At 41.7% G+C, this 14,524-nt stretch overlaps 1 protein-coding gene across 1 annotated transcript in view; it reads left to right on the top strand.

Annotated features, from left to right (window-relative positions):
- The window catches only part of HFM1 (helicase for meiosis 1), a 472,985-nt gene that overhangs the window by 356,793 nt on the left and 101,668 nt on the right, over window positions 1–14,524 (top strand). The window contains exons 21-22 of the mRNA XM_030206735.1: window positions 4,217–4,302; window positions 4,825–4,908. Coding sequence (XP_030062595.1) covers window positions 4,217–4,302; window positions 4,825–4,908 — 170 coding nt within the window. The remainder of the gene's footprint in view (window positions 1–4,216; window positions 4,303–4,824; window positions 4,909–14,524) is intronic.

Genomic DNA, 14,524 nt, shown 5'->3' with positions numbered 1-14,524 from the left:
ATTCAAGTGGGAACTGTTTCTGATGAAGAACATCCATCAATGTTTTCTGTCCAATATGAAGGGCAACCAAAATGATAAAGGGTAGGAATGACTCCCCTATGAGGAAAGGCTAATGAGATTAACCTGTTCAGCTTGGAGAAAAGATGTCTGAGGGGCAATATGAGAGATGTCTATAAAATCATGAGTAGAATGTTTACTCTTTCTAAAAGTACAAGAACTAGGAGGCATGCAATAAAGTTACTAAGAGGTATATTTAGAACAAATCAGATAAAATATTTATTCACTCAACATGTAATTAAGCTCTGAAATCAGCATAGCAGGGTTTAAAAAAGGTCTGGACAAGTTCCTGGTGGGCTGATCCTCAAAACCTAACACCAGCACTAGAGGAGATTAGCACCAGACAAGCACCAGTGTTAATATGCACAGAATACTCAGAAAGCTATAGCACAGGAAACAACATGCACATCAAAGATTACATGTAAATTGCATTTAAATGTAGGCAAATGAATGTAAATTGGGTCATTAGGTATTCCCTCTCAATGCTCAGTGAAACAGCACACAAAAAAAACCCTGCCCTAATGCTGGAAACCTACTGCCAACACTGAGGTCACACTAAGGGGTTAGAAGAGAGGATTTCTCATGATTTTCCTTTGTTGCGATCTTTGCATTGGCATCCTATTGAGGCATGATGCAAATTTAAGCTCTGTATTTTTATCCACAAACTGTTGACCGATCGTTTTCACACTTCACACCTCTTTCTGTTGATTCTGTCACGCAGGAGTTCCGCAGATTCTCAAGGAAATTTTACAAACTAGATATTTGCCCGAACTACTTACTCCAATGTGCCCCTAACTGCTTCCTCACTGATTTGATGCTACATTTTAACTTCGTGCTTGGTAAAGGAAAGTTCCCTGTAAAATATGGAAACATCTTACTCACCCCGATTCCCAAAGATGCCAAGAAAAAAAGCCATGATCTTACCAACTATCGGCCGATTGCATCTATTCCGCTTTTCGTGAAATTAATGGAGAGCATGGTGAACAAACAACTCAACAAGTATTTTGGACAAGTTCAATATTTTGCATGACTCACAGTCGGGATTCCGTCCGCTCCATACTACTGAGTCCATGCTCGTCACACTCCTGACCAACTTTAAAAGGGAAATAGATGTAGGAAAGAGTATTTTGCTATTACAATTTGACATGTCTAGCACTTTTGACATGGTGAATCATCACATCCTACTGCAGCTCCTCGATTACTTTGGAGCCAGTGGAAATGTATTAGCATGGTTGAAATGTTTTTAAACCTCAAGAACCTACCAAGTGAACTCCAGCTCAAGCGTATCTCCTCTTTGGAAGGTAGACTGTGGTGTGCCACAGGGCAGGCCACTTTCGCTAACTCTCTTCAACATAATGTTGATTCCTCTGGCCACAGCCCTATCGAAACTTGGTCTCAACCCGTTTATATATGCAGATGACATCACAATCTCTATTCCTTTTAAAAAAGACCTAAGCGAGATAACCAATGAAATATGACTTGGTTTACACACCATGCTAGATTGGGCCAACTCATTTAAGTTCAAACGCAATACTGAGAAAACTCATTGCCTAATACTCTCCTCTCCCTATAACAAATATGCGCCCCCCCCCCCCCCCCCCAACGTTAATCACTCCTGAGCTTGCCTTACCAATCTCTGAGAACCTAAAAGTATTAGGAGTAATTGTTGATAGAAACTTAACACTGGAGCAACATACAAACTCTGCCATAAGACACATGTTCTTTTCTCTTTGGAAACTAAAACGTATAAAACCTTATTTTCCTAGAGAAGTCTTTCGCAACTTAGTTCAATCACTTGTCATAAGCCACCTTGATTACTGCAATGGAATATATGCAGGGTGCAAAGGATATGCTTCTAAAAAAACTACAAACTGCCCAGAATACAGCTGCTAGACTAATCTATGGTACATCGAGATTCGAAAGTTCAAGACCACTGCGTGAGAAACTGCACTGGCTTCCTGTCAAGGATCAAATCACTTTTAAAATTTGCACTCTGGTGCATAAAATCATCTATGGTGAAGCCCCAGCATATATGGACACGCTTATCAACTTGCCACCTAGGAACTCTCACAGATCAGTTCATTCGTACCTAAATCTCCATTACCCAGTATATAGTGGCCTCAAGTATAAGATCACCTACGCATCCACCTTCTTCTATATTAGCGCTCATTTGTGGAATGGTCTACCGAAATTGGTGAAACTTACTCCTGATCACCCAACCTTCAAAAAACGCCTCAAGACCTTTTTAGTTGGAAAAGCTTACGCTCAAATCCCGCCTAGCATCTTTTACTTCTGAACTGTCACTGTCAAGGTGTCATATTGATCACCACTCCTCTTTCTCTTTTTCCCTTCTTTGCTATTACCCTTTCTCTGTTACACTTCTAAGAAATTGATTGTTTGTTTGCTGAATTGATGAATGTTTTTACAGACTATTGTAAGCCACATTGAGCCTGCCCTTGGGTGGGAAATTGTGGGATATAAATGCTATAAATAACTAAATAAATTATTTAATTGAACTATTTACGTTAGGAACACTAATCCACTCATTTAGATTGAAAGATCGTTGCTTAAAGTTCCAGTCTTGTATACTGTTCAGTACAATGTTGGGATTCTCTTCCTTTGGAGCTGAGTGATGTCGTCTTATTTTAGATTTTGTAAATTATTGAAAGCTCATTTATTTTCTTGATCTAGACGACCAATTTATTGATATGATATGGTTTGGGTTAAGAAGATATTTGTATGATTGTTGTACTTTTTTCCTAGTAATGGCATAGTTGTAATCTACATTGATCTTTTGTGGGTAGATAGTGGATTATACATTTTTGTTGTATTGTATTGTATTGATCTGCCGGTTTTTATTTTATTTGAAAGAGGAAAGAAGCCCGTGCAAGGTCCAGTGCCGATGGCAAGGAACAAATGTGTGGCAGTCCAAGCAAAACTGAAAGTGGAAGCACACATTGGCACCTGTTTTCTGCTCTTAAATATAAGCTTTTCAAGTGAAAAAATGTATTTAAGCCACAAAACTCTTGTGTGCATCCACCAGGCATGTTCCTCCCCCTTGCACAGTGCACATATAGGGCCTCTTTTACAAATCTGCGGTACCGATTTGCGGTGCGGCAAATGAGAGGAAGGAAGCCCATTCAATTCCTATGGGCTTCCTCTCATTTGCCGTATGGGAATTGCTAGAGCGGCTGTGTAAAAGAAGCCCATAATTTGCATGCTGTTAATGTTGAGCATTGGGCGGTTACTTTTGTGTGCTGGTTCTGTAATATTTTCCAGCACTGTTTCCTACAGCGCTGGAGTTCTGAGCATCAACCCATAAAAGAGAAGTCCATAAACCATTTTTAAGGTGGACTTGGAGAAATCCACTACTTATTCCTGGAATAAGTGGCATAAAATCTGTTTTACTTTTTTAGGGTTGCCAGGTACTTGTGCCCTGGATTGGCCACTGTTGGAAGCAGGATACTGGGCTTGATGGATCTTTGGTCTGTTCCAGTATGGTGATGTTTATGTACTTATGTTCTTATCCCTGGGCATTCTGCTACTTAACTCAGGGAGTCTTTTACTAAAGCTTAGCTCGAGTTATCTGCAGAAGAGCCCATTTTATTCCTATGGGCTCTGCTGCAGATAACTTGAGTTAAGCTTTAGTAAAAGACCCCCTCAGTTTGACTTTTCCTTTGAAACTGAAAGTGTTCAGTAGAACAGAAATAAAGCAGCTTTTCAGGGCAGTAGTCCTGATTATTTCAATTAAAAAAATTAGGGGCCTATTTTATCAAGCTGCGCTAGTGGTTCCTGTGCGGCAATGCTAATGAAGCCCATTCAAAGTGAATGAGTTTTGTAGGTATTGCCATACTGGGAACTGCTAGTGTGGTTTGATAAGAGGCCCTAGATAAGCTTTTTTTTGTATTAATATGTATTTCTTCAATGTGTATTGTAATCCATTTTGCTTGGCCTGGTACCAAAAAGGCAGAATATAAAGCCAAGAATTTTAAATTAAAACTAAATTTCATGTACAATAGAAAGCAAGAATGGCCCTTATTTATTAAGGGTTTTTCTCCTATTCTGTTTCTATTGGAATAAAGTTTAGAGAATCAGTTCCAAAGTGTTTGAAAGATTTTTAGTTTTATTGTAGTAATGTCTTAATATAATTGTTTTACAGGTGTGACATTATCAAATGCTATGGTAAATGCAGGCCTAATGTCTTTTAAAAAAATAGAAGATATAAATGCAAGGGAACTTGAGCTGGTATGATTTTATTATTCTCTGCCTTTTAGGAACTTATGGGTAGATTGCTGATGCCATTGCTCTTTTATGTGTGTATATTACAAATATATAGACTTTCGTTTAGTTCTTTTTTATTGTTTGGGGGGGGGGGGGGGCTGGCTTGTCTTCCTCAATACTTGAACACACAGACCATTTGAAACCTGCTGCTAACTCACTCAACACTAGGTATAATTTGGGTCTAAATCTGAGTTACCATAGATCTTTATTTTCAGCCACTAGGGAGTTTTGTTTGCCTCTCTCTATCATGATACATCATAGCAAATATCCTCAGTAGGGGATCACAGATTGCAGCCATTCTTGAAAAAATACATGCAGATTTAATCTCTTTATGTAATCGTAATCTGCCTTGATATGTGATAGCTCTAAGGAAAGTCAAGAAAATTGTATTAAAAAACAAACCTTTTCCCTCAGGAATCAGAAATTATGTTCACAAAAATAAGCATATAGCAAAAGAATTAATTAATTGATAGCCATGTTTTACAGATTGTGAACAGGCACCCTCCATTTGGGAACCAAATAAAAGAAGCTGTCACATATTTACCAAAATATGAACTTGGTGTTGAACAGGTATGTTTCCTTTTGAACTCTCTCTGTTCTATAGTTGCAGGCTAGATAATTGCCTTGGCCTAGAGTCAGATGTTCCAGACAAGAGAGTAGTCAAAAACCATGGGCCCTGTTTACTAAGCCACGCTAGAGACGCATTTTCATTTTTAGCGCACACTAACCGTATAGACACCCATAATATTCCTGTGGGTATCTATACAACGTGTGCTAATTTTTAGAATGTGCTAAAAACACTAGCTCATCTTAGTAAACAGGGCCCTATATTTCCTATACATAAATCTACTATTAAGTCTTATAATATCTTTCACTGCTTCTCAGAATTGGAATCTGCATGGAGTCAAGTCTAAACTGCACTCTTTACTCCATGCTGATTCCAATTCTGAGAAGTAGTAGAATCTTTATAAATTGCCGTAGATACAGAATACAGGGACTCCTGATGCAGGCCTGAATGGCCATAACACGATTCGTGTCAAGTCCAGTTTTTAGCAATAAACTTTGGATGTGAATTCTTTTGAGTTCATCAGACATTTTTTTCCCATCATCCTTCTTGTCTCCTTCGCTGTACGTGTTTACCTCAAAAGAGAAACAGAATTCATTTTCTCCTTTACTCTGCTAAATACAAAAGGACCTTCAAGAGTCCTTTAATGAATAGACCTGACACAGGATGTGTTTTGGCCTGCATCAGGGGTCAATTTAGTGCTTTTTAATGGTGGTTTTGTTGTAAACCACAGCATTCTCAGATATGGTTTGATTTGTGATTGCAGCTTGTTACTCTGTTGGATTGATTTCCTTTGTCTGAGCTAACCAATGAAGTTTGCATCTAGATGCTCTATTTATAATTAAGAACATAAGAACAGGCACACTGGGTCAGACCAATAGTCCATCTAGCCCAGTATCCTGCTTCCAGCAGTGGCCAATCCAGGTCACAAGTACCTGACAGAAACCCATTCCATGCTATAAACCCCAGGGCAAGAAGTGGCTTCCCCCATGTCCATCTCAATAACATATTGACTTTCCTTCCAGGAACTTGTCCAAACCATTTAAAAAACCCAGATACACTAACTGCCATTACCACATCCTTCGACAACAGGCTAAATTATTCTTTTAGTGAAATGAAATATTTCCTCTTATATTTGTTTTAAAAGTATTTGATACAATTTCATTGTGTCCCCTAATCTTTGTACTTTTTGAATGAGTGAAAAATCGATTCACCTCCACCCCTTTTTACAGTTCACAATTGAGGAATTTAATTTGGCCGTGATTCTTTTCTTGATGTTTAAGTAGACCTCCAGTGGCTTTAAAGGGTGCACCCAGTGTAATCGGGTGATTTCTGTGACAGACCTGCACTCTTGTTGCATTGGACCTGACCATGAGCTAACTCTTGTTCTCTGTGTTTGCAAATGCAGTTAAGGACACAGAGATCGTGGCAGGTCCAGCAGGAGAGACCTTTTGGCTCCTTGAAGGCCAATCCATTGACATCATCACCGGAAGCATTGACTTCAGTGGCTGCTAAGACTTTGACTACCACTGGGAGTGCACCGGCATCAAGGAGGTCTCCACCTCTCTCCACATTGGGCGCTGAAAGTAGGCCCCGGGGACCACTCTGCATTGTACCCAACACAGAGGGCGCGTATTGGTTTGACATCATCCTCATTGGCAACAAAGGATTGTGATGCTGAGCTTCAGGGAAAGCTTAAGAAGTATAAGCATTGGTCCTCATTGACGCATGGTGCCGGTAGCTCTAGGGTATCAGCATTGCTGGCATCTGAGAAGCACTGACACCAGGAGAAGCGCTCCCCCTCTTTGTTAAAGGTGCTTGGGCGCAAGTCTCCAAGCATCCAAGTTCCTTTTTTTTTTTTAATTCTTATTTATTGCATTCAGATTACTTGCTAAGATACAATTCAATCTAACTAATACAGAAAAAAAAGATTCCGAATGTTATAACAATCTTTTTCCATTTGTCTACCCCTCCCTCCTACCATCCCACGCCTCTCTCAATCCCCTCCGTCCACTCCCCTCCCCTCAACCCATCCCTGATTTAACAGTTCAAAATCTTGCTTCTTGCTACAGGAGTGAGAGAGTCCCAGAATGGAGACCAAATTTTACAAAACATATTGCCTCTCTTGGAGGCCAGATCTTGAATTCCTTTCTTCTCTAGTGAGCAGCAATGAATCATTGATGACCTCCAAAGTGATATGTTTGGGCCTTCTGCGTCCAGCCACAACTGTAAGATTGCACGCTTTGCCATCAGGACTGCTGTCTTTAAGAATGACTTGAAGCCCACCAGCGCTGGACTGAGTCCTGAAGAGATCAAACAGCCGGTCACCAGGCTGTAGACCACATCTGTGATACATGAATGCACAGCGCCGCCCAGAATGATTGTGCTCGAGGGCAGGTTCAAAACATATGTCCCAAGTTTGCATTATTGCTCATGCACCTTGGGCAAGAATCAGATTCTCGCAGTGTAGCGCGAAATGCTCTATGTGGAGAAATATGTAGTCTAAACAAGAATTTGTACTGAAGTTCCCACCATGCCGCATTTACTGTCATGTTATAGGTAGACCTGAGACAAAGTGCAATTTGTTCTGGCTGAAGGTTGATCCGCAATTCCTCGCTCCAGGCTTGAGCCATCAGTGAGTAGTCACACACTTTCAATGTGTTTCTTAAAGTTCTGTGAAAATAGCTTAACGGTACTTTCAACTGTGCATCTAAACCAAGCAACTCATTTAGCTCTTCCCAAGTTTCCACAGTCAATGAGGCTGCAGGTAAGGAGTTGACATAATGGCGTAACTGAAAATATGCAAATATATCTTTCTTATCTAAACCATACTCTTCACACAACCCCTCAAACGACTTAATGACTCCTCTCTCTGATACCACATGGTATAGGTAGTGGACCCCGGAGGAGGCCCACTTTTGAAAAGAGATGGAAGAGCCCCCCGCCGGAAATGCCAGGTTACCCCAAATCGGCAACAACAGGGGAACCTCTTTTACTCCTATGATGGGACTTACAGAGCCACTTCCGCAAAGCTCTTAATGGTGAAAAAATATATTTATACGGCCCTAATTTCGGTAACTTATCGGCAGGAGCCTGAAGCCAATATGCAAAATGCAGTGAGCCAAGCAATGAGGTTTCTGTGGGTGTACAGGAAAAATAGGGTGGAGCGAAACCAATCTGAGAGGTGCCTCATGCCACAAGCCATGGAGAACAATCGGAGATCTAAAAGCTCTAGCCCCCCCCCCCCCCCCCCCCCACCGAGCACGGCAGCATCGTTCTAGTCAATGGTACCCAAGCCCTCCTCCTTCCTTGCCACAGGAAAAGATTTAGTTTTTTCCCCAACCATTTTTCATGACGATATCTGGGTCTACCATAATTGTTCGTAGGAGCGGTTCTATGTACAATAGAAAGAGTAAGGACGAGAGTGGGCAGCCCTGCCTCGTCCCCATCTGCACCTCGAAAGGGGGAGATTGATTCCCATTAACCACTATGCGCGCCAATGGCCCGTGATACAATGCAGCAATAGCCTCCATATACCACCCTTCCAGTCCAATATAAGTTAAAACCCGGAACAAGTAATCCCATTGGACCCTGTCAAACGCTTTCTCTGCGTCTATGCTTACTAACAACAGCGGATCCTTATTGGACTGACTGTGTGCAATGGAGAGTAGGACTTTACGCACATTCAATGTGGCCTGACGGCTGCGAACAAAGCCCACCTGATGGTCACCGCCAACGATGGGACGTGCTGCGCCAGCCTATCCGTCAGTATCCGTGCTAAAATGTTTATATCAACATTGAGCAATGATTTGGGTCTATAAGATTCTACCGTGTCCTGGGGCTTGCCCGGTTTTGAAATAAAGGTGATTAGGGCCTCATTTTCTCTAGAAGAAAAGGACCCACGCTGAACCACAGAGTCGTAATATGCAATTAAAGGCTCCATTATCTTGTGAGCTAGAATTTTATAGTACTCACTTGAGAACCTGTCAGGGCCTGGAGCCGATCTTAGCAGAAGAGACTTTATAATACGTTGCATCTCCTGCGCACTAATAGGGAGAGACAGTTGCATCCGGGCCCCCTGATCCAAGTGTGGCATGCCCACGTCAGCTAGGTAGTCCATAATCAAAGATCCCTGCTCCCCTTTCTTCGAGGAATAAGCTTTTTTAAAGTAGTCATGAAATGCTTTGGTTATTGCGTCCGGTTGAGTGATACGCACCCTGTTAGGCAATGTTAAAAGGAGGACAAATTGTAGCAACATTTTTGCTCTAGCTATCTGTGCCAGTAATCTACTAGGTTTGTTACCAAACTGCTGAAAATTCAGGCGTCTGGAAGATAAATATCTCTTCGTTTGTTCTTGAATCAAGGAATTTAAGGCAGCTGATGCTGCTGCCATATTGTCTTTGTTTTCCTTAGTTGGGTTAGCTATGTGTGCTTTTTTTAGCCGCCCTATATTCTGCCTCCAGACGCAAGATACCCGCCACTAGGCGTTTTGCTCGCGCACTCATATATGCGATTATCTCTCCCCGGAGGACTGCCTTGGAAGCCTCCCAAAATGTAATGGGTGACTCACAAGGCTCTGCATTTGTGTCCACATAAAATTTCCAATGAGTTCTAATGTGATCCAGAAATGCTCTATCTTGGTATAAATAAGCCGGAAAATGCCACAGACTGGAGGCTATCCCTCCGGGGCTTAGGTACAACTCCATTCCGATCAGAGCATGATCGGAGATCTCTGTCGGACCTATGAATGTATTCCTAACTCTGAAAACCCTACCTTCATCAGAAGGATATAATCAATGCACGAACATGACTGGTGCACCTTGGATTGGTGTGTATAATCCTGAGTCGTAGGGTGGAGCAATCACCAAGGGTCTACTAATTGTAAGGTTTTACACAGTGCGGGGAGCCCCCTCCCCCCACCCACTGCTGCACACGGCACACGCCCGAGGGGAGGACCTATCAAGAGTTGGCTCCATGACTTGATTGAAATCTCCTGCCCACACCCACGGGGCATCCATATGTTGCAATCCCAAAGATACAAGCAACTGGAAAAAACACACAAAAGAGGACCACGAGAGCTGTCAAAGATCCATGGGGACTAGTAAGATGTACTAACAAGTCATCAGCAAGAGCTGTGACCGTAAAGGCAGAGTGACCAATAGGTACCCCAATAATCTCAAGGTGGGAAACAATTTCTCTAAGAAATGGGTCTAAAGAAAGCACAAAAAGCAAAGGGAACAATGGACAGCTCTGTCTCGTACCACGGCATATAGAAAACACAGATGATCTCTTTCCATTAACCCATATGAAGGCCCGCAGATCAGAGTACAAAACACCAATTGCATCACCAAAAAACCCCTCAATGTCCACCTTTTTCAAAACTGCAAAAATAAATTGCCATACCACCCAATCAAAAGCTTTTTCCGCATCAAAACGTTTCAGCAGAGACTGTACCCGTGAGTGTTCCACAGCCTCTAAAGAAGCCAAGATCGATCTAATATTCTTGGAAGTTGATCTACCCTTCACAAACCCAACCTGTGGAGAAGAAGGCAATGTCGAGTTATCCAAGTATAAATTAATATCTAACTTTGCATCTGTGGGGTCCCTGTAAAGTAACTCTTAATATTTCTGAAAATGAGCTGATATATCCCTGTCCATCCTAATCCAGTGGCCCTTAGAGTCACGCAATTGCATTATGCAGGAGGTCCCCCTTCTTCCCTTTAAAAGGCATGCCAGCAACCCTCCCCCCCCCCCCCCCCGCTTTATTACCATGTAAAAATAAATAATATTGATAATACAATTGGGATTTTCTAGCTCTCTGATGAAGCAACTCATTCAACACTCTCTGGGAAGTCAGGAGGGCCTCTCTGGCAGCCTCTTTTCGGGTAGCCCCCTATTGGATGTGCTGTTGGCAGATTACCTTCTCCAATTGGAGTGAGTATTGGTCTATCTCTGAATTTACGAATACAGGATCTATATCCAATAATCTCTCCTCTCAATACAGCTTTCGCTGTTTTCCAAAAAGGAGTATGTTGATGAATATAATTGCTATTATTTCGCACAAAGTCTTCCCACTTCTCCTGAAGAAAAGACTGAAACCCAGTGTCCCGTAAAGATCTATGGGAAATCTCCAAGCCCCTCTCTGTCTGGGTCTTCCGCCCCCAGCTAACTAAAACCAGATAAGTGAGTGATTGGAGACCTCACAAGGACCAATCTCCACACAAGAAACATTAGAAAAAAGGGGACTGGAAAGCAAAAAAATAGTCAATGCGTGATTATGTCAGGTGTGCACATGAAGAGTGAGTATAATCTCTAAGGGTGGGATGCCGTATCCGCCAAACATCTATCAGATCCAAAACAGAGCAAAGGAAGGGCAGGCCTCGAGAACAATGACTCGAACTTTGGGGTGCAGCGGAGGATTTATCCAGCTGAGGATCAAATACCCTCTTAATACAGGAGCTGATGAGAGAAGGAAAAATTCTAGATCTAGTCCTTAGTGGAGCGCATGATCTGGCGCTGGAGGTAATGGTGTTGGGGCCACTTGATAACAGTGATCATAATACGATCAAATTTGATATTAGCTTTGAAGTAAGTATACACAGGAAATTCAATACGTTAGTGTTTAACTTTAAAAAAGGAAACTATGATAAAATGAGAAGAACGGTGAAAAAAAAACTTAGAGGAGTGGCTTCGAGGGTCAAACATTTACATCAGGCGTGGATGCTGTTCAGAAACACCATCCTGGAAGTCCAGGCCAAATATATTCCGCGTATTAAAAAGGGAGGACGGAAGACCAAACGACACCTGGCATGGTTAAAAAGTGACGTGAAGGAAGCTATTAGAACTCAAAGAAAATCCTTCAGAAAATGGAAGAAGGAACTGACAGAAAATAATAAGAAACTGCATAAGAAATGTCCAGTCAAATGCAAAGCACTGATAAGGAAGGCAAAGAAGGACTTTGAAAAAAGATTGCGTTGGAGGCAAAAACACATAGTAAAATTTGTTTTTAGGTATATTAAAAACAGGAAGCTGGCAAAAGAATCGGTTGGACTGCTAGATGACCGAGGGGTAAAAGGGGCAGTCGGGGAAGACAAAGTCGTAGCGGAGAGATTAAATGAATTCTTTGCTTCTGTCTTCACCGAGGAAGATTTAGGAGAGATACCGATGTCAGAAATGGTATTCAAAGCTGACGAGTCAGAGAAACTGAATGAAATCTCTATAGACCAAGAGGATGTAATACGGCAATTTGACAAACTGAAGAGTAGCAAATCTCCTGGACTGGATGATATTCATCCCAGAGTAGTGATAGAACTGAAAAATGAACTTGCGGAACTATTGTTAGTAATATGTAATTTATCCTTAAAATCGAGCATGGTACCGGAAGATTGGAGGGTGGCCAATGTAATGCCAATTTTTTAAAAAGGTTCCAAGGGAGATCCGGGAAATTATAGACTGGCGAGTCTTACGTCAGTGCCAGGCAAAATGGTAGAGACTATTATAAAGAACAAAATTACAGAGCATATTCAACAGCATGGATTAATGAGACAAAGCCAAAATGGATTTAGTGAAGGGAAATCCTGCCTTACTAATCTATTACATTTCTTTGAAAGGGTGAACAAACATGTGGATAAAGGTGAGCTGGTTGATATTTTGTATCTGGATTTTCAGAAACTGTTTGACAAAGTACCTCATGAAAGACTCCAGAAGAAATTGGAGAGTCATGGGATAGGAGGTAGTGTCCTATTGTGGATTATAAACTGGTTAAAAGATAGAAAACAGAGAGTAGGGTTAAATGGTCAGTATTCTCAATGGAGAAGGGTAGTTACTGGGGTTCCCCAGGGGTCTGTGCTGGGACCGCTGCTTTTTAACATATTTATAAAGGATCTAAAGATGGGAGTAACTAGTGAGGTAATTAAATTTGCTGATGACACAAAGTTATTCAAAGTAGTTAAATCGCAGGAGGATTGTGAAAAATTAGAAGAGGACCTTACGAGACTGGGAGACTGGGCATCTAAATGGCAGGTGACGTTTAATGTGAGCAAGCGCAAAGTGATGCATATGGGAAAAAGGAACCCGAACTATAGCTACGTCACGCAAGGTTCCACGTTAGGAGTCACCGGCCAAGAAACGGATCTAGGTGTCATCGTTGATGATACGTTGAAACCTTCTGCTCAGTGCACTGCTGCGGCTAAGAAAGCAAATAGAATATTAGGCATTTTTAGGAAAGGAAAACAAAAATGAGGATGTTATAATGCCTTTGTATCGCTCCATGGTGCGACCGCACCTCGAATATTGTGTTTAATTCTGGTCGCCGCATCTGAAAAAAGATATAATGGAATTAGAAAAGGTTCAGAGAAGGGCGACGAAAATGATAAAGGGGATGGGACGACTTCCCTATGAGGAAAGGCTAAAGTGGCTGGAGCTCTTCAGCTTGGAGAAAAGATGGCTGAGGGGAGATATGATAGAGGTCTATAAAATAATGAGTGGAGTGGAACGGGTAGAAGTGAAGCGTCTGTTTACGCTTTTCAAAAATACTAGGACTAGGGGGCATGCGATGAAGCTACAAAGTAGTAAATTTAAAACGAATCGGAGAAAATATTTCTTCACTCAATGTGTAATTCAACTCTGGAATTCATTGTCAGAAAATGTGGTAAAGATGGTTAGCTTAGCAGAGTTTTTAAAAGGTTTGGACGACTTCCTAAAGGAAAAGTCCATAGACCATTATTAAATTGGACTTGGAGAAAATCCACTATTTCTGGGATAAGCAGCATAAAATGTTTTGTATTTTGGGGGGGATCTTGCCAGGTATTTGTGACCTGGGTTGGCTACTGTTGGAAACAGGATGCTGGTCTGTCTCAGTATTGCAATATGTACATATGAACATATGTAATATTACCTCCTTGATAGGAGGTCAAAAGAGCAATCAGCCCACTGAAATTTTTTTTATCAAAAACATTGGAGGCATAAACATTACAAAGAATTAAAGGTTGCCCGTCCAGCATCACCTCAGCCAAAACATATCTACCTTCGGAGCTCCGCTTTACTGATTTAATCTGGACATCGAGACCCCTGCGAAAAAAGAATCATGATTCCCGCCCATCTCCTCTGCGCTGGGGCCTCAACCAATTGTCCCACCCACCCTTGCTGAAATTAACATGTTCTACGGAGGTAAGGTGATTTTCCTGCACAAACGCTATGTATTGTGACGTTTTAGAGCTTGCAGGATTTTCTTACGTTTAATTGGTGAGGATATCCCCCTTAAATTCAAGGACACAAATTTAAGTGAACTCATGATCCCCAAGAGCAGTATGCATTATATCAGATAGAAATTCTAACTTAAATGAGGAGGGGTACCCCCCAGCCCCTGGGCTTTCCCCCATATCTGAAAAAATAAATCTGTAGGAAACTCCTCCCTCATTATATGATCAATATCCACAGTATAAGCTGCCCTTCCCACTAAGGAAAACATCAGCCAACACAACCCCCCCTCCCCACAAAGTTTGCCACACCCCTCTCACCACCCTCCTACATCCGTATTTCCCCATCCCAAGCACCCTGATACCGAAAGTTCTATCTAAGAATCCGATCACCCCGAGTCTCCCAATGCCCCCCCCTCAAGCA

This window comes from Microcaecilia unicolor, chromosome 6 (genome assembly GCF_901765095.1).
Source record: "Microcaecilia unicolor chromosome 6, aMicUni1.1, whole genome shotgun sequence".
Taxonomy (NCBI): domain Eukaryota; kingdom Metazoa; phylum Chordata; class Amphibia; order Gymnophiona; family Siphonopidae; genus Microcaecilia; species Microcaecilia unicolor.
Note: the sequence above shows the minus strand (reverse complement) of the source record. Positions and strands in the feature narration are given on the sequence as shown.